The sequence below is a fragment of the Lemur catta genome, chromosome 22 (assembly GCF_020740605.2).
Source record: "Lemur catta isolate mLemCat1 chromosome 22, mLemCat1.pri, whole genome shotgun sequence".
NCBI classification, from domain to species: domain Eukaryota; kingdom Metazoa; phylum Chordata; class Mammalia; order Primates; family Lemuridae; genus Lemur; species Lemur catta.
In genome coordinates this window covers 19602035-19624827 of record NC_059149.1, presented here as the reverse complement: position 1 = coordinate 19624827, position 22793 = coordinate 19602035, and the positions used below count along the sequence as shown (strand labels likewise).

The window sequence follows — 22793 nt, the reverse complement described above, 5'->3', positions numbered from 1 at the left end:
TGTAATTTGCATACTAACCACTCATACATCTTGTTTCATGAAGTGCCTGTTCAAATCACTTGCCCATTCTTTACTGAGTTGTTTGTCTTATATTTGAATTGTAAGAATTCTTTATGTACTCCGGACACAAGATATTTGTCAGATATATGTACTGGGATTATGCTTTCCTAATAATATCTTTTGAAAAGCACAAAGTTTTCATTTTCATGAAGTCTCATTTATTAATTTTTTTCTTTTATATTTGTGCTTTCTGTATCCTAGAAAATCTTTCCCCATGTCAAGGGAATGAACATTCCCTCACATTTTCTTTTAGAAGTTTTCCAGTTTTAGCTTTTATAGAACTTTAAGTCATTTCAAACTCATTTTGTGTATAGTGTGACAGGGACTAGGGGAAGTCTCACATTTTGATTTAAACATTTCACAATTATTTCTTTCCCCTAGCTATTGATCTTTTTAAGTATTCTATCTTCAATTATGAAATAAAAGATTTGTCCCTGATTAAAGGAAATTCAGGCATTAGGGAACATATTTTAAGACCTAGTCAAACCATTTTGTTGCTCCTTCAAGTAAGAATTGAATATAGACGTGCTTTTACCATTTTATTACATCTAAAGTAGAAGATGCAAAGTATTTTTTCTTCTTCCTAAACTTCAGTTCCTCCACTCCGTCCTCAACTTTTAATTCCCAGATGCCCATTCTCACTTTCATTTCTCTCTTCCTTGGGCAAGATTCTTACATACCTTGAAATGTGTACATAAAAGACCCATAAATTGAGTTCAAAGGACCTTGCCCTACAAGCACAAAAATTAGACTCCAGATCTATCCAATATGGTAACCACTAACCATGTGGCTATTTAAATTAAACAAAATTTAAAATTTAGTTCCTTAGTCACAATAGCTACATTTCACGTGTTTGCTAGCCACATGTGGCTAATAACGGCTACTGTATTAGTGCAGACACAAAACATTTCTATCACTGTGGAAAGGTCTACTGGACAGTTCTGCTCTAGAGCTATGGGTATAAACAGCGAACGTTGTGCTGCTGCTGCTGATTAAATAGCATTAGTAAAGGGAAGATGGTGACATTAATGCTGAATTTAAGTTTTAAAGGAAAAATTAAAGATTTGATTTAGTTATTTAAAAGTAATAGTAAGTACAATTATTTATCCCAAGTCCTTAATTATCCAGTATTACAGCATCCTTAAATTTCATTTAACTTTAAAACCTTCTCAGGTTAACTTTATCCTAAATTGTACCTCAATTTTCAAAATGTGCTACTGATGGTACAGATCAATGTGCTCAAATCTTTTAAAATAAATGGAAGTAATGCTGCCTATGTGAAACCTGGATAAGAGGGAAAGCAATGGGGTTAACATTATAAATAACTGAAAAATATGTCTGAGAATTGAGACTGTTCATTTTCTTCCAAGTTACTTCACTGCCCAACAAATCTTAATAAAACATCTACTTTTTATGTATTTAGCTGGACCACATTTCCCACAAAAATTAGTATACGATTTTTAATTAGTTATAGTAACAATTAATCCAAAGGAATAGTTACATATATTAATTTATATAGGGCACTGCAGAGTCAATTAAGACTATGTAGTTTTTAGACACAGGTTTATGATCAGACTAGTACAGGAATTAAAGCCTAGTGGGAAAATATTTTAAGCAGAAAAGATGATATGGGGAAATATTGTTTTAAATTTAAGTATAAACTAAAGAGCAAAAATTCAGAAAGTCTGAGTAGTTACAAGGAAATTACTGTATCTGAAAGAGACAAGATCATCTTTTGAGAAAACACTGTTGTTTCAGAAAAAACTTACTGTGTTAACATTTCAACAATGGGCAGAAACACAGTAATATGCTTCCAACTCTCTACCTACAGCAGATATTTACTAATCAATATACTTTTACCCATCAATCTCCAGGTACAAGAGTTGTCATAAAAAAGAATGTATTTGCTATCCCAGGACCATATACAATATTTTACAATAAAATCAAGATCTTAACCTTTAAAAAGGTGATTCCCAAATCCTTAGCACATTATCTCCTCAGTATGCTAGCAGTTTTGTCATTCATTTAATCAACTGTGTGCTAGGTGCTATTTGGAGGGCAAAGTTTACTGAATTTACCATTCTCCTCGCCACTCGAGTCCTCCATTTCCAGGTCCTTTTACTCCATTCAAAATTTTCTCCATCAATTAGAATACATTAAATTACCTTTTTTCCCCTACATGAATTTCTTTGGTCTAGGTTTCCTTTTTACCCAAAGACTTAATTTACCTTGTATTTATTTATTCAAGGGTTCTTGATGTAATATGATTGCCGTGTGGTTTATTAAATGTCTTGAATAAACATATGTTTATTCAAAGTATGTTAAGAATTAGCCCCTATATGCTGGGCAATGAAAACATGACTATTTTAGACCTCATAATCTATCACTTATACATTATGTCTGCTACCATATTTTGATTGCATTCATACCTCACCCTCAAAATAAAGTAATATATTATACCCAGTTTTAAAAAAGCCAAAAATCAAATATATTAGGTATACTCACAATTTGACAATAACCTATTTAACTTTTGTTTACTGCATACTGAAATTATGCCTACATTTCACTAATCATTATCAGCTTACATCATCAGTAGTAGCAAGGCTCTCGCTGGGAGTAAGTTCTGAGTTTGATGCTATCCAAGTACCAGAGTTCACTGACTTTACATTTTCTCCTTCTTTGTCATGGCTCTCAGAAATATGTCTGGATACTATGTCCTAAATAAGGAAATAAGATAGTTATTTATACAAAACATATGAAGCTTAATCACAAATTGATGGTGCAAATTTAAAAGCAGAAGCAGATAGAAGAACAAATGCAATATTTCTCACCTCATAGGTTGAGCGTGAAGAAGAAATAACATTAAAGATAAAACATTGGAAATTGCACAAAAGGAGACTTTATCTAAAGCTTCTTAAGCTATACGTGAAGTTTTAAATAAAATGTCAAGAAAGCACAAAGAAAACAGATCAAAATGTATATGAAACAGGGACATACTTCAGTTTAAGAAAAGTAACCAGGTATAAATTCATAAAGAAGGTGATAACAACAAATAAGGGTAGTTGTAGTTACCTGCAATGCATATAAAGCCCTCTGTCTCAAGTAGTCTGTATTAAGTAGCTGAAGCTCATGGAAGAGTTCAATAAGAAAATGTGGACGAGATTCATTTTGAGAAATTAATGTAGCTACTTCAGAATAAATAGTATCCCGCAAAGCTTCAAACATGGAAAAATCACTCCCAGTTTCTGGAACATATTAAAAAACAGCACATTAATATTGATGAAATACCTTCATGACAATTTCCATTAGCTTGCATCATTACTCTCAGCTTTAAATTACTTAAAAATCAGAACACAATTCTATTTCAGGCTTTTAAAGTAGAAAAAGAAGCTTGAAGTTGCCAAGATAAATATAAATTTAAAATATCAAGATAAATATATTAAATAAATATTTAAATGTATGAATAACATTACCCAGCATTACTAAGGACCATGTTTATTTCTGGCCATATAAAATATATGGAAAATTTTATATACTTTTAGCACTTGAATGAAATAAGCTAAGTGCAAATAATATTTTTTTGTTAATATAAACTTCATTATAGAAAAGTAAACTTGCTTATTTTTGTTAATAGTAAAAAGAATAAATCGAATGCTGTCAATGAAAGCTACTATTTTTAAGATCTACCTAGTTTGGTCTATTAGATAAACCAAATTCCCAAACTTCATCTATCATGCAGAAAAGTACTATGCTGATAAATAACTGAATATGTAACTAAAACATTATAGGTCAATTTCACTATAGTGTCTTTTCTACATACTCGGTATAAACTGGAGCAAGCAGTGATCCAACAGAAGTTTTCAGTTTCACAGAATCAGTCTATTATTTAGCTACAATTTTGATACATGCATTTGTTGATAACACAGAATTATTGCTCAAAGATATATAAGTCATACCCCTAATTTTAAGAATACAAATTGGGAACTATTTCCATTTTGAGTTCTCTATGGAAAAAAAAAATCTCCAACCAGTTCCTGTAGCTATCAAATTCTGTAACTCTTCTAGAGCAATAAGAGCAAACCACAAATAGCTAAATAATTCAACTTCCCCAGAAATCAGTGGTAAGTTTCTAAGAAAGAAAATTGAAAATGTTTGTTTTTATATATTGCTCTCTCAAAAAGTGTACGAAGATCATAAAGATTTAATTCATTTTTGCCAGAAAGGGACAAGAAAATGCAAAAGGAATGTGCTCTAATGGAAAAACTTTCTACTAACTCGCTAAGTAATTTTACATCTTCAAGTCTCGATTTTCACAAGCAGAAAATAATAACACTAATAATGTAAAATATTAATATATAATAAAATACTAATTCTATATATTGCAATAATAAAAATATGCAACTTCTCTATCTTGCCTCAGTTATGAACTTGAAATAATACATTAAAGTTCTCTTAGTTTTAAAATGCTCAGATGTGATATATTATTATAAAAATGACTATCATAAACAGGAATCAAAACTATCTCTCTAAAAAACCTCTATTAATAGGAAAATCTAGATAAAAAGATATATTTCATATGCAAACTTTCAATTTATATACTATACTTCAAAAATGTTTATTTCAAAGCTATAAGAACAAAGTATATTTAATGACATCTTTAATATCTCTTCATGTGATAAAATTATCAATCTAAATTACATATCATTAAAAACTAAGTTTTTCCCAACAATAAATTATGCCAACACAAGCTTCATCCCTCCTCCAACCCCCACTTGCAGTCAAGAGGCGGAAAGTTTACACTAATTATTCCTCCTGGACTGAAATTGATTAGCTGTGGCTAGAAAAATCCCTAATTTCAGTCAGATTTCTCTGATCTTTTTTTTTTTTTTTTTGACACAGTCTCACTCTGTTCCCCGGGGCCAGAGTGCTGTGGCGTCAGCCTAGCTCACAGCAACTTCCAACTCCTAGTCTCAAGTGATCCTTCTACCTCAGCCTCCCAAATAGCTGGGACTATAGGCATGCGCCACCATGCCCGGCTAATTTTTTTTACATATTTTAGTTGTTTGGCTAATTTCTTTCTATTTTTAGTAGAGATGGGGTCTCGCTCTTGCTCAGACTGGTCTCTAACTCCTGAGCTCAAACGACCCACCTGCCTCGGCCTCCCAGAGTGCTAGGATTACAGGCGTGAGCCACGGCGCCCGGCCTCATCTTGTTTTTATACTATTTTCAGAGATTTTTCCTTTTGGAAGTGCCACTGATATACTCAGCTTTGTCAGTTCTGGGCCCTTGTTTTACTTCTTTATATTCCCCTAAAGGTTCAAACAGGCTTTTATTTTTAACTCATGCACAGCTGCAGGAGGAGTTAAAAAAAATGTACAATTCTAAATTATACATATTTAATGAAAATACGTAGATCAGAGACAAAAATAGCATTTTGGAATCTCTGCAATTTTTCATGATCTTTATTTATCATAGTCTTTGCATGTCATACTTGTTTTTGTTTGAAGGTTAATTTTTTTATAGATGTTGACTGGAAACAAAAAATAAACAATATAAAAATAACTATATTTCTGTTTCTAATAAATATAATGCTTTTAAGCATTTAACAAGTACAAAGTAAACAACAAATACTATATCATAAAAAAGGCTTCTATTACCCTGATGAATGTGTTGGTTAGGTCACATACACTAACAGAAAAGGATAACAAGAAAAGCAGTCAATTTTACCAACTGAGAATTATAAATGTAAGGTTTCAGAATTTTGAGTTTGAACTCTCTTTCACTTTTACAATAGTTACATAACATATACACTAAGCTAAATCTAAAAAAAAAAAAATCAGAACAATAAAACTAAAAATTTTAGGACCAATGGAAAAAAATTAAAAGTGGACACCAAAACTAAGCAGATTGTTACCTGGCGCTTCATTGCATGCATTTCTGTTAGACTGCTGTAGTATTCTCCTAGCATGTGCTGTAGGAAAGGGCAGACATAAGGATGAACATAAAATGTGTATGAGTAGTAAAGACAGGGTCTATAATATGAATAAGTGAATGAAAAAAAGAAATAAGCAAATTTCTTCAAAATTGCTTGCCTCAACTAAATGTTATCACAAGGTATGGCCTATGTTCTATTTAAAAATAATCTCATCAAGAAAAAACCTCAAAGGGTTTGCTATAGATTTATATTAACGTGATTGACAATGACTAACATAATAAACTTCTATCATTTGTTTTCAGAAGCATACACATCAGGATGAACCTCCTACAACTCCTGAGGGAGAAATGACTGTATAATTTAATACTGGCAGTCACACATGCTACACTCTAGTAATCATATATCATGGGTAGAGTTACAACATGTTATGCTGTAAAGAATTTTAGAGTAATGGTTACAACTAAAAATACATCTTTTTAGAATGTGAATATGTAAATACACACAAGTGTATTTACACTATTCAAACATTTTTTAATTCACCAAAATTCAATCATTATATTTTCCCAAGTGACAGTAATAAGGTCTGAATTACTATGATCAGTTATTAATTTTTTAAGTAATTGATCCTTGATTTATTAAGCCTTTCAGTTTAATGTCATTCCCCAACCTACATTCAACTATTTATTCTAAGATATCACTACTTGGTAAACATATTGAAAGTACATAAAAATTATAAAATTTTGGTAACATTCTAGGTTTGAGACAACAGAACTGACATTTTTGCCAAAAGAATCCTGGACTTTACAGACCAGGATTCAAAGTTCAGCTCTACCATCTCCTAGCAATCTGAGCTTGAGGAAGTCATTTCAAAATACAAACAAATGTGATGTTTCTTTTCCAATTACAAAAATAATAAATACTCACTATAGAAGTTTTAGAAAGTACAGACAAGTTTAAAGATAAAACCACAATTAATTAACCCTTTGGTACATTTTCTTCCAGTCTTTCTTAATTCAAATTTTTGTTTATATATTAGAATTATATTGTTCAGACAACACTAAACCCCAATTTTTTTGTCCACTTTGGTTTCTTTAGAATAGATTCCTACAAGTAAAATTACTGGATTAAGGGTATGACTTTTGAAGCTTTCCAGAAAAGTTGTTACCAGTTTATATTACTGGCCCTTTATGAGTGATGGAAAAAATGGGTACCCTCTCTGACCATGTTTCCTCATCTGAAAAATGGAAATAAAACCAACTCAACATTATGAGGTTCAAAATAGATGTGTTGGTAATTTGTAAATAATAAAACATGATACAAACGGTAGTAGCTGTTATCATTTTCAACAAGGTTCTTGACAATTGAGATTATCAGTCTATATTTACTGTCTCCCTCTGTATATTTCTTTGAGATGTATTTATTCTTTATAAATCAGGAAGTACCGATACTTAAACTAGAATGGTGGCAAATACACGATCTCATTCAATCAATAAACAGAGAGCCTATCATGTGTCAAGTACTAAGCGGAAATTTAAGATACAAATATGAAAAAGTATTATCTGCTGCCAGGGGACTCAAAAGGGTGATACAGACACTTAAATAGGTAAATACTATATAATATGATACAGGCAACAAAACAGGTTTACATAGGCTACAATGAAAACAAAAAGGAGAAAGGAGAAGCTATCCTAGCTTGGATTAGAATGCAATTTCAGAGTTCTAGAATTAAAATTTTACTATTAGTCCAAAAGAGAAATGGGTTTACAAAGCACAAAAAGGACTTGAGACAAAAAAATAATTATTGAGGTAAAAAATAGTGTGATAGCTATAAAAAACCTTTAGTGTCGCTGAAAGAATAAGGCTCAAGGTGGAGGGTGGAAAGAAATGAGTCTGGAGGGGAAAGAAGGAACAAAATCCTCAATGGCCATTTATGTTACATTACGGCATTCGGCCTTTATCCTGTAGGCATGATGAGCCAAAGGTTTTAAGCAGGTGGGTGATATGATTTCACATCTAATTCTTATTCAGATAAGATTTTCAGAATTTCAAATTAGTTCCACATTAATGTCAACTATCCTTTGTTTAGAAAGAATTTTATTAAAATGCATTGAAAACTAGTATCACAAAAACAAAAAATATTTCCAGTTTACATTTCTTAATACCAATGAATGTGCACTGTAATCTCTACTATAAAACCTTCCACATGACACAAATGTGTGATAGACCAGTTTTAAAACTTGCTTTAATACAGCTTTTTAAATCTAAGATGAAGACCTCCTTGAATTAAGGCAAACCAAAAAAGAACATACCTGAAGATATTTCTGTAGACCTACTATGTTTTATTATTTTTTCCAGCTGCTCATGATTCTTTCTGCTGAATACTTTTGCTTGAACAGGCTCTTCAGTCTGGGCTGAATGTCTGTTCCTACTTTTGCAAGGTTCACATGTGCTAGACATACTGGCACTTTCATACCCTTGAGTAAAAAAAGTGACAACTGTTATCAGCTGCAACTAACTCAAACTAAAAGGGAAACTGATTTCCATAGTGAAATAGTATAGGTAACTCAATTTAGAATGCTATGATGGCCTGGTATAAACAGAATACAAAACAGTAAATATTATGTCTTAGAGGTATCTTTGCAATAACCTTTGGAAGCATGGGGTAACTAATAAATTCTAACACTTCATTGTCCTTTGATTATCTGTCCTAATGAGTACATCCCAATTCAAAGTATATGGCAGATCTTATATGATCCAAATTCTCTACTACACTCCAAGTTAACAGGTTTTCAATATGAGGAAATACACAAAAGAATCATATTCAACCTATACAAATATCCATAGGGCATGGCGTGGTGGCTCATGCCTGTAATCCAAGCACTTTGGGAGGCCGAGGTGAGAGGATCACTTGAAGCCAGCAGTTCGAGACCAGCCTGGGCAACATACCAAGACCCTATCTCAAAAAAAAAAAAAAAAAAATATATATATGTATGTATATGTGTCTCCACAGTAGAGAGAAGAGTAATGAGCATTAGTCAAATATGTCTGACACTCTTACACCTTTTATGTGATATGACTTAGTTTAAAAGGTCTTACCCACACAGAGGTCATACATATATTCCACTAAATTTTCCTTCTAAGTATTTTTTAATATTTATTTTAATATAAGATACAAGGTAGGAATTCAACGTCTTTTGTTCCACATGTATAGTTGGTTATGCCTACCCTTTTTCCATTGAATTAAAATGCACGTGGTCAATATCTTAAACTCCTGTATTTATTGGGTTTTATTTTTAAACATTCTGTTCAACTTATCTATTCCAATGCCATTTTCATTCTTTTAGCCACAAAAGTTATACAGTCTGTTTAAACATCTGACAAGGCAAGTCCTACCTAGCTTCGCTTCTTGGCTATTCTTGGATATTTGGTCTTCCGCATATGCTTTGAGACTTTTTTTTCAATTTTAAAAACAATCCCAGGGGATTCAAAATGTAATCAAAAGTATTTATAAACTTGAGGAGAATTGATGTTTAATAATTTTATGCATATCCACCTAAGAATATGGTTATGTTTTTACATTTGTTCAATCTTCTTTTGTGTTCTTCAAAAATATTTTATACCTTTTTATAGACCTAGTACTTTCCTTGTTAAATTTACTTCTGAAGTTTTTTCCCCTTCAATATCTTTGAGTACTATTAATACCATGTGAAAGGGCAGTCTTACTAACAGACTAACAAGGAAAAATAAATTTCTAACTGGCAGACACTCAGAGGAGCATAAACCCTGTCTCTAAGGTTAGTAACATGAATATCTCTCCTACAGAGATGTTCACCTAACAATTAAAAGAAGCTAAGCTAACAAAAGGAGCATAAATCCTCATTAACATTTCAAAGGGAAAAGTAGTTTCCTGGAAAGGGGAGGAAAGGAAAAACTGTCTGATGGACCCTCACTGCCTATATAAAAAGTCTTTTTGAGCTTGTTTAAACAGCCTTGAAGCATTCCTGGGCCAGCTAAGACAGGAGCATCCCCCACCTCTTCAAGGAGAGATGACACCAGATGTCTCCCACTATTAAGAATGAAGAAAACAACTCCCGTTATCAGCCTACTGCATGAGAGACAGAAAAGGACAAACTCAGCAGTTTCTCAGCTGTCCTCTACTAAATACAGCTACAATCTTAACCAATCCCCCCACCCCTCCTCAGCCTGCCCTAATAAAGAGGCAGAGTTGTTTGGCCTCGGGCCAGCACCCTCTTTATTTTCTGGGGCTGTGCCCTCCTCTTCGGAGAAGGAATAAATAAACTTGGTGCTTCTTTCTATCCTAATCACTAAGAATTCTTTCTACCACTGCGAACGGACAGACTTCACACCCTAACATTTGGCTACCCTTACTGGGACTCAAGATATTACTTCTGCACCCCATATGGGGAGGGAAGCTGAGTCACTTCTCAACCTTCACACAAGGAACTCAATCTAAACTGCTTCCTCCCCTGAGGTGGAGCTCTTAGGATTTCCTTTTCCTTGCCTTCAATATCGTCTGGAACTTGGTGAGTCTCTTAGTCTGTGGAAATTCTGGGAATGGTCATGTGCACAAGGTGGAAACTGCTTCCTTTTTGGTTTGGTCAAGGGAAAACCCAGTGCTGGGTCTACCACTCAGGAGGGTAGCATGGAAGGATACTTCCCAGCCACTTTTGGGGCAGGGGGGATCTCCCCCCATCAATCTTCATTCAGCATCAGGGATGCCAGGCTTTGGGGGAAGATCAGAAGGTTCAGGTCTGGTTCAGAACTCAGGACACCAGCTTTTTGGCCAGATCCAGGTCAAGGTCTGACTCAGGCTTCATGGACACCTGATGTCTGGTCAGAATTCCGCAGATCATCTGAGTAGGTGACGCCTTTTCATATTTCTGTCTTCCACGTAAGACCACCCCTAAAACATCCTTTTCTTTCTCCTAGTTGTTATCATGGGCAATGTTCAACTGGCTCCACCCAACATCTCCCCACTGGGCTGTCTCCTTTAGAATTTGAAAACCTTGGAATTCACTGACCTCTGTCCCAAACATTTAGTCTTCTTTTGTAATACAGCCTAGCCATAATACCAGGAGGTGTGGCCTGAGAACAGATCTCTAAATCATAACACCATCCTGGAACTTATTGCTGTAAACTTGGCAAATGGTCAGAAGTTCCCTACATACAGGCTTTCTTTGAACTTGCTAAACATTCTGTTCTCCATTCTACCTGCCATATGCTACTTCTTATTTCTATTATTTCTCTACCCCCTTTTTTATGATACAGATGACATTTTTCTTTCAGCTCCCCCTGTTCTCCCTCCATACCAGTCCCCTCCTTCAGGGTCACCTGCTTCCCCTTTAACTCCACCGTCTTCATTTCCCCCTCCTGCTTCCTATTCTTCGTCTCCACCCCTTTCTCCTGGCTGCACTGGTTCTAGCAGGCCTGTTTCAGGATCCCTCTCTGCCTGTGCATCAGCCAGCCCTGCTGGCGCAGAGGGTATTCTCCGAGTCCATGTCCCTTTTTCTATGTCTGATCTGTCTCAAATAGAAACTAAACTAGGCAGCTTCTCAGGTGACCCTTCAAAATTCTCTAAAGACTCTGAATATCTCACCCTTTCCTATGACTTGTAAAGAGATAGTTATATCACTAACCATAGAGACAGGGTTTTATGCTACTTTAAGTGGCTGCCAGTTAGAAATTTATTTTTCCTTGTTAGCACATTAGTAAGACTGCCCTTTCACCATGAGAAGAATATTTCCCCCCACTTCCATTCTACTGGATATTACTATCATAGAGAAAAACACATGCATACTTATTTCATAACCAGCCACTTTAACAGTTTACCTTATAACTCTAGTAGTTATTTTCCAGTGTCTCTTGGGCTCTCTTAGTATACAAAAATACTACTAGAAAAAAAATATAGAATTTGTTCCCTTCTTTTTCCAATATTTATTACAATTATTTAATAATAATTCTAATTATTTGTCATAATGCTTTCCAAATAATGGTAAATAATGGTGGTGGTAGAGAGGGGAATCCCTGTTTAGTTCTTAATTTTGATAGACATATCTTTGCAGTATTTTCATTTACAATGGTGCTTATGATTGACATTGGCTAACAGTCTTCATTATATTTAAATATATGCCTTCTACCCATTTTATTTAGAATTTTCATTAGGAAAGACTTCAAATTTTATCTGCTCTACTGCTATATTATAACTTTGTCCTTTTAATTTGATATAATAAACTGACAGATTTCCTGGTAACAAATCATATTTCTGAAATGAACCCTAGTAACAAGTCTAATGTTCTTCTGATACAATGACAGGTTCGATTTGCTAGTGTTTTATTTTTACTTTTAAATTTTTATTAGTGAGATTGATCTGTTTTCTTTATTGAACTGGTACTTCTCCCCTTTACCTTCCCCTATATAAAGATATCTATTCTGATTCCTACGTTGTTTCTGTAGTTTTCCTCGGTTAGGACACACCAGTGTCTTCTTTTCATCCTGACAGGGGAAGGGTCTCTTGACTGAATACAAGATTCTTGAGTTATAGTCTTTTTTTGACTGCTATGGGTCATTTCACCTTCCCCTCCTTCTACTTGTATGGTAAGATTGTCTGATGTCAATTTGGTTCTTTTTCTTTGTATATAACTTGTTCTTTTGTATGAAAGCCTACGAAATTTTTACTTTAAGTCAGTAATTTTATCAGACTATACCTAGGTAAGTGTGTTTTCCTCCCTCACTTCCCTCCTGGCTGGACAACAGTCAGCTATTTTGATCTGCAAACTCAAGTCTTTTCTTTATCCCCTTTATTATGTATTTAATTATTACTTCTCCATTTTTTTTTCCTTTAGAACTCTTTGTATATCAGATATCCAAGATTTGTCTTTAAGCTTCTCATCTTTTTCCTCTTGATTTTATCTCTTAATACTTTTGTTCTGTGTAATGAGATAATTCTTTCCCTTGATTTTCTAGGCCAGTAATCTGGGACTTAATAGCATGCATCCTCTTTTTCAAACCTAAAAATTAAAAGTAAAAATCATTTTTTCTACTTTTAAAGAATTTGTTATAATTCAATCTGCTTATGTGCCCTTATGATTTTGTTCAAGTGTATATTTCCTTCAATAATTTTGTTTTCACTAGGTTTCACCTGTTCTAGTCTGCTTCTGTCTTCTCTCTGGTCGCTAGGTCCCTTTTATATGCACTGCTATATTCACTAGCCTAGTCATGACTCTTAACCTTCCCTTAAGGCCGGACCCAAACGCCAGGTAGCCTTAATGGTGGCATGCTGAGAGTATGTGATCTCATTCCTATGGTCAAGCAACACTCTAGCTAGCAAGTTGTCAGTTTCCAAACAAGACAATGAGGGCATGCTTCTCTCTCGCTTAGTCTCCTCAGCTGCAAAGACTAATGCTCTTCCACTTGCAGGGGTAGAGAGGATTGCCATCTACTTGTTTAATAACACCCCTGCCTATTAGTAGCTTGAAGTGGCAAAAGATTGCTACTCTTAAAGGTGAGGGGAAGGGCCCATAATAGGAGGAGTTGCATAGATCTCCTCCAACATAGCTTTCTCCATGAACCAAGAAGCTCTGATCTTTGCCCAGACACTCTACAGAAGAGCCAGCAGAACCCAAAAAGCTTTACATCTTCCAGATCATGGCAGCTGCTCTGCTAATTAACAAATAGGTTCCCCAAGATATTAATTCATTCTCTCTGATATCCTGTCTGGATTAAACCCTTCCTTTCTATTTCTAAGTCTATCATTAAAGTTAGGACTTCACTGGCTCAAATTTAAGTTCCTGGTTTCTTCATTGGTCCTTAAAGTCCAGCCACTCCTACCCAATCTGCATGAAACTTACTAAAAAAAGAGGCCTGCCCTCTTGATTACTATTGATCTTCACATAAAACTCATCTAGCAACAAAGGGTGTGACTGCCAGAAGTAATATGTAAAATAACATGACTGGTAGTACTACTGTCTCTCTCTTTCAAGACAGTAATTTAAGTCCCACTATGCTGGTCTATTTGTTCATTTAATAATATGCAATGCTCTGAAGAAAAAAATGTTAAGTATGTTATTCTAACAAGAACATTTACATAAATGAAATTAAACTTTTGACTGCTGTTACTGTATCACATGAAAAGTGATGAATGAATTTTAATCAAAATTAAAATATAGATTATGTGGCATATATAAAATTCTCTTTGGGGAGCCCTAGAATGTACTTTTAAAAAGACATACATACAGTCATCCTCCAGAACAGCTGAAACTGTGAAGAGAAGCAAGCTATAATTATTAAGATGCAATAGAGGAAAAAACTATGATTTTATATATGAGTCCCAAATTAAAAATATCATGGGCTAGATTTCCAAAGTTAAGGTACTAATGAGTGATTGAACTGTTATTCTCTTGGGCACTTTAATAGTAATCATCCAGGGAGAGTAGCAGAATTAATGAAGGTTAGTATTTCAGAGTAACACGGGCTAGGCCAGCCAGTTTAACAGCAATAGTAACACACAATGCTCATTACCGTAAGTCTCCTATTCCACTTCACCACTCTTTCCCTTATCTCCATTCTGTTTTTCTCAGCATGAGTGGCTGACATAATTAGAAGAAACAGTATTACTTTTGCCTCCACTGAAAGGAAATGGCTCAGCCATGACACCCTAGAGATCTTGCATGTGTCCAAAGAGGCCACAGAGGTTAAGGACTGAACCGCAGCTAAATCTAAGTCTTGACAGAAGGCCATATGATCTTCCTGGAACATGGACACAAGAGGCTTGTGAGAAGTTGTTATGTGGCCATTTTCCACTCTCCTCCCTCTCTCTCTGAGATGCTGTCAGGAGATAGTTTCTCATCTCCTCTCAGGTTTGGATAAAACATGAAACCCTTCTGCCTCACCCTTCCAGGGCATATCTGCAGACTACAAAACAGCTTAACTGACTCTTCAGCAGAAGGGTGTCCTGCCCCTCAAGGCACAATTGTCACCTACTCCCTTCTTTCAGTGTCACATTTTTTAAGTGTAGAAACAAGGGACACAGAGAGCTGGCGCCTTTGGCTATTCTTCCTTTCTCTGTCCATGTAAGTAATAACTGTCTGAATGTGAAATGGGTTTACTGTTTTTCTATCAGCCAGATTTGTTAAACTTTGCCTTCTTGATACTTGACATCCATTTCATGCCAATCTTCATCAGTGAGCAACAAGAAAGGGAGGAGGGAAGAAATGGAAAGAAGAAAGGATGGTTAAGAACCCAAAGTGAGTACATTAACAATTCTATCCAATTTTCCAAGAAGAGAATGAAGAAAATCTATATTATATGCTCCTACTCCTCTCCAATAATATCAAAAGAGGGACTTGGGCCTGGTACAGTGTAACCAAATTATAGGTCTGACAAGTGAAAAACCCAGCTAGGCAAGAAATCACCCTCAGCTCATAAGGTCTAAATTTGAACTAAAGTTTAAAAGATGATTATTACATAATTTATAAATTCTTACTTCACATGCAATTTGTATTTTTACATATAAAGACCTTCTAAGGATTAAAGTACCATCATGGGAAACTTAAATGAAGATTTAGCATGCCACTTCTGAAAGACTGTCAACATGTACAAAAAACATAACAGTTTGGTCTAGTAAGTTTGTGACAGTATAACTGGCTGTACTTTACCTCTTGAGACAATAATTTAAGTCCCACTATGCTGTTCTACTTGTCATATCCTTTACCCTTTCCCAATTCCTGTCATCTTGCTTCTTCCCGACTCTTTATTTTTCTTATTGTTATTACAATTTGGAATGCTTTCCAATCTTCTTTCCACCAACCTCCATTTACCACTTCCTTTGACACAGAATAAACATCCTTTTTTTTTCAAACAAATCTTAGCTATTCCTACCCAACAAAAAGAACAAAAACAACATACATCAGTGGTTTAGTTCAGTATTTCTCAGAGTTTTATGTGTATATACTCATACTGAAACATTTGGAATCTTGCCAAAATGCATATTGAAGAAAAATGCATACTGATTTAGTTGGTTAAGGTGGGGCCCACAAGTCTGCATTTCTGATAAGCTCCCAGGTGATGCCAATGCTGCTTGCTCATGGTTCACATTTTGAACAGCAAAGATTTAGCTGATTAATTTGATCCTGACACATATTAATCTGATTTGACTATATACAGTTGATTCTGCTGTCTTTTATTTTTATACTTAAATATGAAGGAAGAGAGCACAAAAAATACAAATGCACCAATATTTCTAGGCTTAAACCTTAGCCATAAATTGGCTAAGGTTTCTCTAAAATCTTGCTACTCAAAGTGTAGTCCACAGACCAATACTGGCAATACAGAGGAGTCAGACTCTCATGTTGTAAGAGAAGGCTGAAATTTAAAAATGTTAGTTTTTCTTCATTTACGCATATGACAAAAAGCATTTTTATGGGGGCAAGGCACTAGGGAATAAAAAGTTATGAGTTCCCTAAAGGGCCTCTCTGAAATGGTCATTATTTACTTAAATGTTCCCTGGTAGCACCAAAAATAATCTTGGAGAAGCACAGTATTAATAGTTGCCTAAATGGTTTGAGATCACTGATTAATTTAACTCATCAACTTCTCCCAAACCTTTATAACTGGAAAATTATTTCAAGGATGTTAATGTGTGTGCTGAGAACAATGTCATCCCTGTTCAAATCTGCTTGTTTAGCCATCAGTAAGATTCTTCACATGGGTTAGGAGCTAGAGCCAAGGACTTCAAGGGCATGTGAATTACTGAAAGGAAAAAAATATGCAAACATTCTTTTCTACATCTATAGTTTTCATCAGATTTTCCAAAGGTTCCCTTACTCAAAAATGATGAAGATGAATGCTGCCAAAGTTTACAAGTGTATTTTCTACTACAGGATTTCCCCGAGCCTTTACTATACTTATATGTATTGTGAACTTTCAGAAGAGGGAGTTAGCAGAGTGCAGTGATTTTTCAAACTTCCCTGATTACAAGCCTCGAAAACTTTGTTCTTAAGCACCAAATATTATCTCCATAAACTCAGTACCACCTCTTAAGGCCACAGCCAAAAAGTACCACTCGCAAACTTGAAAAGAGTATCTTTTAGCCATAATATTACAGATTTAAGTTAATAAAACTATTTTTAACATGGTACTAGACTTTAGTAAATTCTTCAAACATCACATAAAATCTATTTTTTAAAAAAGAGGTACACACTGTGAAATTTTAGTACACTAGAGAAAGAAAATTCTGAAAGCTTTTGAATGTCAGCAAATAAAAACATTCCACAAAAATCAAGAATTAGAATGGCACTGGATTTCACAACTGTAGCACTGGAAATTGGAAGACAATGGGGCAATGTCCTCAAAATTTTCAGGAAAAATGTATTCTAACCTAGATTTCTATAACCAAGAAAACTATCCAGCAAATTAGAGTGTTGCAAATATTTAATGTCCCCCAAAATATATTCTCATACACCATTTCTAAGAAAGCTCCTAGAGGCCATATTCCACTAAAACAAGAAAGCAAAATGAGAAAGAAAAAGTCTGAGATCCAAAAATGGGGAATGAAAGACAGACAGGTAAAAAGAATCCCCAGAACTATGATTAAAGATCTCCAGGATGACAGCTGTGCAGCAGGCCAAGGAAGCAGCAGTCCAGAATGGCGCAGAAGGAAGGTGAGCTCTGGCAGGGAAGTGTCCCAGACAAAAAAAGGTAAATGGTATATATTTGAAATATTTAAATATAAAAGAGATTTTTCTTCCCTTAGTCTGGTGATTGATTCATAGATATATGAACAAAATATGGACTGAAAAATGAGACAATCATTAATCCTAAAAGGGAAAAATGTATATAAGATATATGATACCTTTCCTAGGTGTCACAGTATATGATGTATTCAACTGTGAATATTAATATAGTTATAATCGTATAAACACTGAATATTTATCTAATTAAAAAAAGGTATGCAGTTAACACCATAAAGAGAACTTTAATATGATACTCAATAGCTAGACTTAATAAAATAGGGGTTTAGTTCCTAAATGACTAAAAGCAAGCCTGTTTTAAAAGTAGTTTCATCTATACGATATTCAAAAATTGCAATCAATGTATTTAAGAAACCCACACTTCTTTAAATGAGTCAATCAAGACTCTAACCAAAAGTTACAGCTAAAGAGTTGGATGAAAAACCAGATGTAATAGCAAAAGAGAAAAAATAGTAAAGTTTGGCATTTCTGGCAATTTTTGAATACCCTAAAAAATTTGAAGAACATCCTCTGAGTTCATAATAATCACATACATAGGAAACATAAACAACTTTCATACAAAAAAGAATAAATGCCATGTTTTGCAACATTAATCTACACCATTAAACCCAATTTCAAATACTGAAGTATTTTATAAATAGAAATTATAAAGGTAACTAAAAATGACTGTTCAAGTAGGTCTAGAACAGCATCTGCCCCATCTAGCCGTAATGAAATTAAATGTGTCAACATGTCACAGTAAGATTACCAACATTTATGCTGATCAACATTCAACAAATTTCAGTACTTACCAATATTTTTAACTCTGCTTTTCAGCTGAGTAGAATTCCTCTTCTTACTTTTGGACTTGGGAGTTTTATCTTTAGAAGCCAGGCTGGCCTGTGCAGATGCTTTTCTTGTCTTGAATGTTTTAGTTACTGTTGCTGGATCTACTGGATCAGGCATACTGCTAAAACTTTCTAATGATTCTTCATCTAACTGGCATCTTCTCCTGCTTGTATCTAACTGATTTTTGCGGCTACCGTTTGCGGTTTTCTCTACAGACACTGCAAATCCAGTCTTAATAAGTGGTTTTTCTACTTCGCCTTCTTGGTCATATAACCATGGTGTTCTACTACTTTCTACATCCTCTTCAGGCAATTTTTGATTCCTTAACAATGAAAATAAGTTTTTATAAATTATAGAGTCCCTTATATACTGAAAATTCCAGATGAACTTACAGTTTACTAATGATTACATTTAGGTGAATAAAATAGTCAGCAGGCTGTAAAAATATTTACACAAAAATATGCACTGAATATGCAAATATTACATAAGCTAATATAGTAAATTGCTTTAAGCTTTACTTCTGAAACCCTTCTCACTAAATCATTTTCACTTTCACTTCAAAGTTCCATACCAAAGATCCAGCAATTCATGATGGAAAATAAAAAACAGTGGGAAAGAGAAATCAGGGAGGATGGAACATACAAGAAAAAAAACACAGAAGAGTGGCTGGGAAAGAGCTGTAGCAGAGGGTCTGGGAATATAACATGGACCTGTGTCACCTAAAGCAGTTGAAATAAAATCAGAATTTGGTGAAAACAATTGGTCACTCAACTAGTAATTTGTTTCTCCCGCTCATTAAGTCTATTTTAGTTCTGTTGGACTAGAGTCATTTCACAAATTTTATCTGCTGAACACTGACATCCCTTAATATTTAATGAGTAATCACTGATCATCTAAGTTTGGAAGAAAATAGGCAAAACAAAGTTAAATACGCCTGTAAGATATCAAAATTTTTAATATGCCAACATGCTTTATAAACATCTTAGAGGGGCAGTGAGTGACAAGTCCAAAATGTTGTATCACAGAACCTAGCATGGACAACAACAGTGTTCCTAAGAAAAGTCTGGGAGACAATGACCTACAGGGTATAATTCAAGACAAGGGTTAGAAACTAAATTCAACCTGGTGCCTGTTTTTGTATGGCCTGAAGGTAAGAATGGTTTTTATATTCTTAAATAGTTGGAAAAAAAATCAAAAGGAGGAAAATAGTTTATGAAACATGAAAATTATATTAAATTCAAATTTCAGGGCCCCTAAATGAAGTATTATTAGAACACAGCCCCATGCACATTTACATACAATGTCTGATGTTGTGCAAAAACTGGCACAGATGAATGGCTTCGATAGACACTATATGCCTGCAAGGCCGAAAATATTTACCACCTAGACCTTTGCAGGAAAAGTTTACTGACCCCTGAGCAAGATTACACGGTTTCATCTGACTTCTTGTTATTTCCAGTCATTTAATTCAAGGAACCTATGACAGTTGAGATTTTGAGAGATAAGGTCTAATCTGAAGTAGGTCAAATATCTAAAACAGTATTAGATACTCAGATCCATCCTAAAAATGATATAAATACCTAATGTAAAACCAGAATAATTATTTACTATCAATTATATTTAAAACATGAATAGTGAAGCAGAGACCTTCTAGTAGGAAGGCCTATTCACTGAAGCTTTGAATAAATGTTTACTGCTTGTGATAGATATTCATTCAACCATCATTTCTGAATGACAACTGCACTAACTAAACACTGTTAGGCTCTGATGATAGAATACTTTTAGAGAGCACGAGATGTAATAGGAAACAGTGGTTAAGACAGCTAAAACAAGGAGTCAACAAAGACATGGAGGTTAATCACAGGATTCCTAAAGGTGAATATAAAATTGGAATTCTAAGAGTTTGTAATCAATTAAAACATCCCAAAGTTCATGATTTAACAATTAAACATTGTCAAAATGCTAATTTAACAGCCTAAGACATGCCCAGACACAAAGCTAAAGAGCAATGTAATGTGAATTACACAGTTCCAAAGGACTAGGAAAAACAATTATAAATATTTCTGACAGAATATTAGGCTCATTTACCTCTAATATTTCATCCTTCTAAAAAGTTTTTTCTTAAGTAAATAACAAATACAATAAAAATGCTACATGATTTTCACCAATTGGCTATTTAAATCTTTTTCTGGATTAACACAATCATTAAAATCATTACTTATCTAGCTATAAAAACACCTACAGTGATTGGCCTAAGCCAATCTTTCACACTATTTGAGTCAAAAATTGTATTTTGGAAGATTATCACATTAAAAAATAATAAATGTAAGAAACACAGAGGAAGGCCGGGCATGGTGGTTCATGCCTGTAATCTTAGCACTCTGGGAGGCCGAGGCAGGTGGATCCTTTGAGCTCAGGAGTTCGAGACCAGCCTGAGCAAGAGCGAGAACCCGTCTCTACTAAAAATAGAAAGAAATTATCTGGACAACTAAAAATATATATAGAAAAAATTAGCCAGGCATAGTGGCGCATGTCTGTAGTCCCAGCTACTCAGGAGGCTGAGGCAGGAGGACTGCTTGAGCCCAGGAGTTTGACGTTGCTGTGAGCTAGGCTGACGCCACGGCACTCTAGCCTGGGCAACAGAGTGAGACTCTGTCTCATAAATAAGAAAGGAAAGAAAGGAAGGAAAGGAAGGAAGGAAAGGAAGGAAGGAAAGAGGAAAAAAATACTAACTATGATTAACACCATGATCATCAAAACTTACAAAAGCTGTTTTTATAATGTAATAGCACTTCAACATTATATTCCCAGCACTATCAAGCCAAACAATCACACACATCCTCCCTAACTGTGTTTTCAAACTACATATAATTAAACGTAATCACAAAAGTGAATGTTTAAGCAAATAACTGGTTATGTTCATAATCAAGTACCTTGGTTTTTCTGCTCCAACAGAGGAATTGCTTTCAAATGGTTTCGGAAAAGCCATATATTCTGTTTTCCCTGAAGAATTTTGGGCTAATGGTTGCTGCTGTTCACTGGGTGTAGAGATATTCTGAGAAAAGTCTCCAAAATTAGAAGGAAATAAAGGGCTGAAATTCATACCTAATAAATAAAAGCAAAAGATAAAAACAATAAAGTGCCTTTAGCCTTAAAATGAAATTAAAAGACAGTTTTAATTAATTGTGCCATTCAAATTCATCAAAAAAATTGATAATTAAAATAAAGTAATATTCATTTATTCCATCACTGTTTACAGCTCAGCCCACTATAGTTTAGGAATTGGTGTTACAAAGATGACTAATGATCCCCACTCCCTTAAAAGTTAGAAATAATAGAATCTTTATTTATCCAATTATTACTGGGTGCCAGACTCTATTGTAAGTACTTTATATGTTATTTTGTTTAATACTAAACATGTTCTGAAAATAGGTATTATGTTCATTTCATCAGTGAAAAAACTGGCTTAGAGATCAAGTGTCTAATAAATGGAAAAGCTGGTTAGATGTTGGGTCTGTATGACTCTAAAACTTATATTCCTTCTACTCTAATTTGGGGAGTAAAATACAATTAAATGATTGTTACCGAATAGTGCTAGTATCACATGAGTCTGTAAGGAACTACAAACTTGGGGAGGAAGGGATCAGGAAGGCTTCACAAAATCAAACTAGATTATGAAAAATGAACAGTCTTTGCACTGTTGGCATAGATATGAAGTATATTACAGTGAAAAGGAACAGCACGTGCAATTTCTTATTTATTACTTAAAGCCTACTCATATTATGTTTACTGCCAATATTAATTGACACTTAAGACCTAAAAAGCTTGTTAAATTTTTTAATGCTACTATCTTGAAAATACTGTTAAGAATATTTATGTTCACAAAGCCCTCCCAACCTTTTTTCTCCTTCTATATTTTCTGGCAAACACCTTCAACTCCTCCTCCTTCATGATTCACTCATGTAACTGGTCACTTACTTTATTCATTCTACCTGTATGTCTTTTCAGTTACTTCTTTTTCCTTACCCTTACTGCCAATATCTTAGGTCAGGCTATCATTCTGTCCCTGATATTACTACAACAGCCTTCTATTCACCAGCTAGACTCTCAGCTCCTTCCCTCCCATTTCTCAACACTCCCACCAGTGTAATCTTTCTAAAACATAAATCTCATGTTATCCCCTGCTCAAAGTCATTTGATGG

The 22793-nt window shown here is 34.4% G+C and overlaps 1 protein-coding gene across 23 annotated transcripts in view; it reads right to left on the bottom strand.

Moving 5' to 3' along the window:
• The window catches only part of PCM1 (pericentriolar material 1), an 87439-nt gene that overhangs the window by 24595 nt on the left and 40051 nt on the right, over positions 1-22793 (bottom strand). For 9 of the 23 annotated variants that reach the window (XM_045535495.1, XM_045535496.1, XM_045535493.1 and 6 more), the window contains 6 exons: positions 21525-21696; positions 18555-18913; positions 8305-8469; positions 5975-6031; positions 3133-3305; positions 2646-2777 (listed from right to left, as the gene is read on the bottom strand). In XM_045535495.1, coding sequence (XP_045391451.1) covers positions 2646-2777; positions 3133-3305; positions 5975-6031; positions 8305-8469; positions 18555-18913; positions 21525-21696 — 1058 coding nt within the window. The remainder of the gene's footprint in view (positions 1-2645; positions 2778-3132; positions 3306-5974; positions 6032-8304; positions 8470-18554; positions 18914-21524; positions 21697-22793) is intronic. The other 14 variants (XM_045535515.1, XM_045535516.1, XM_045535498.1 and 11 more) reach the window with 2 other exon arrangements.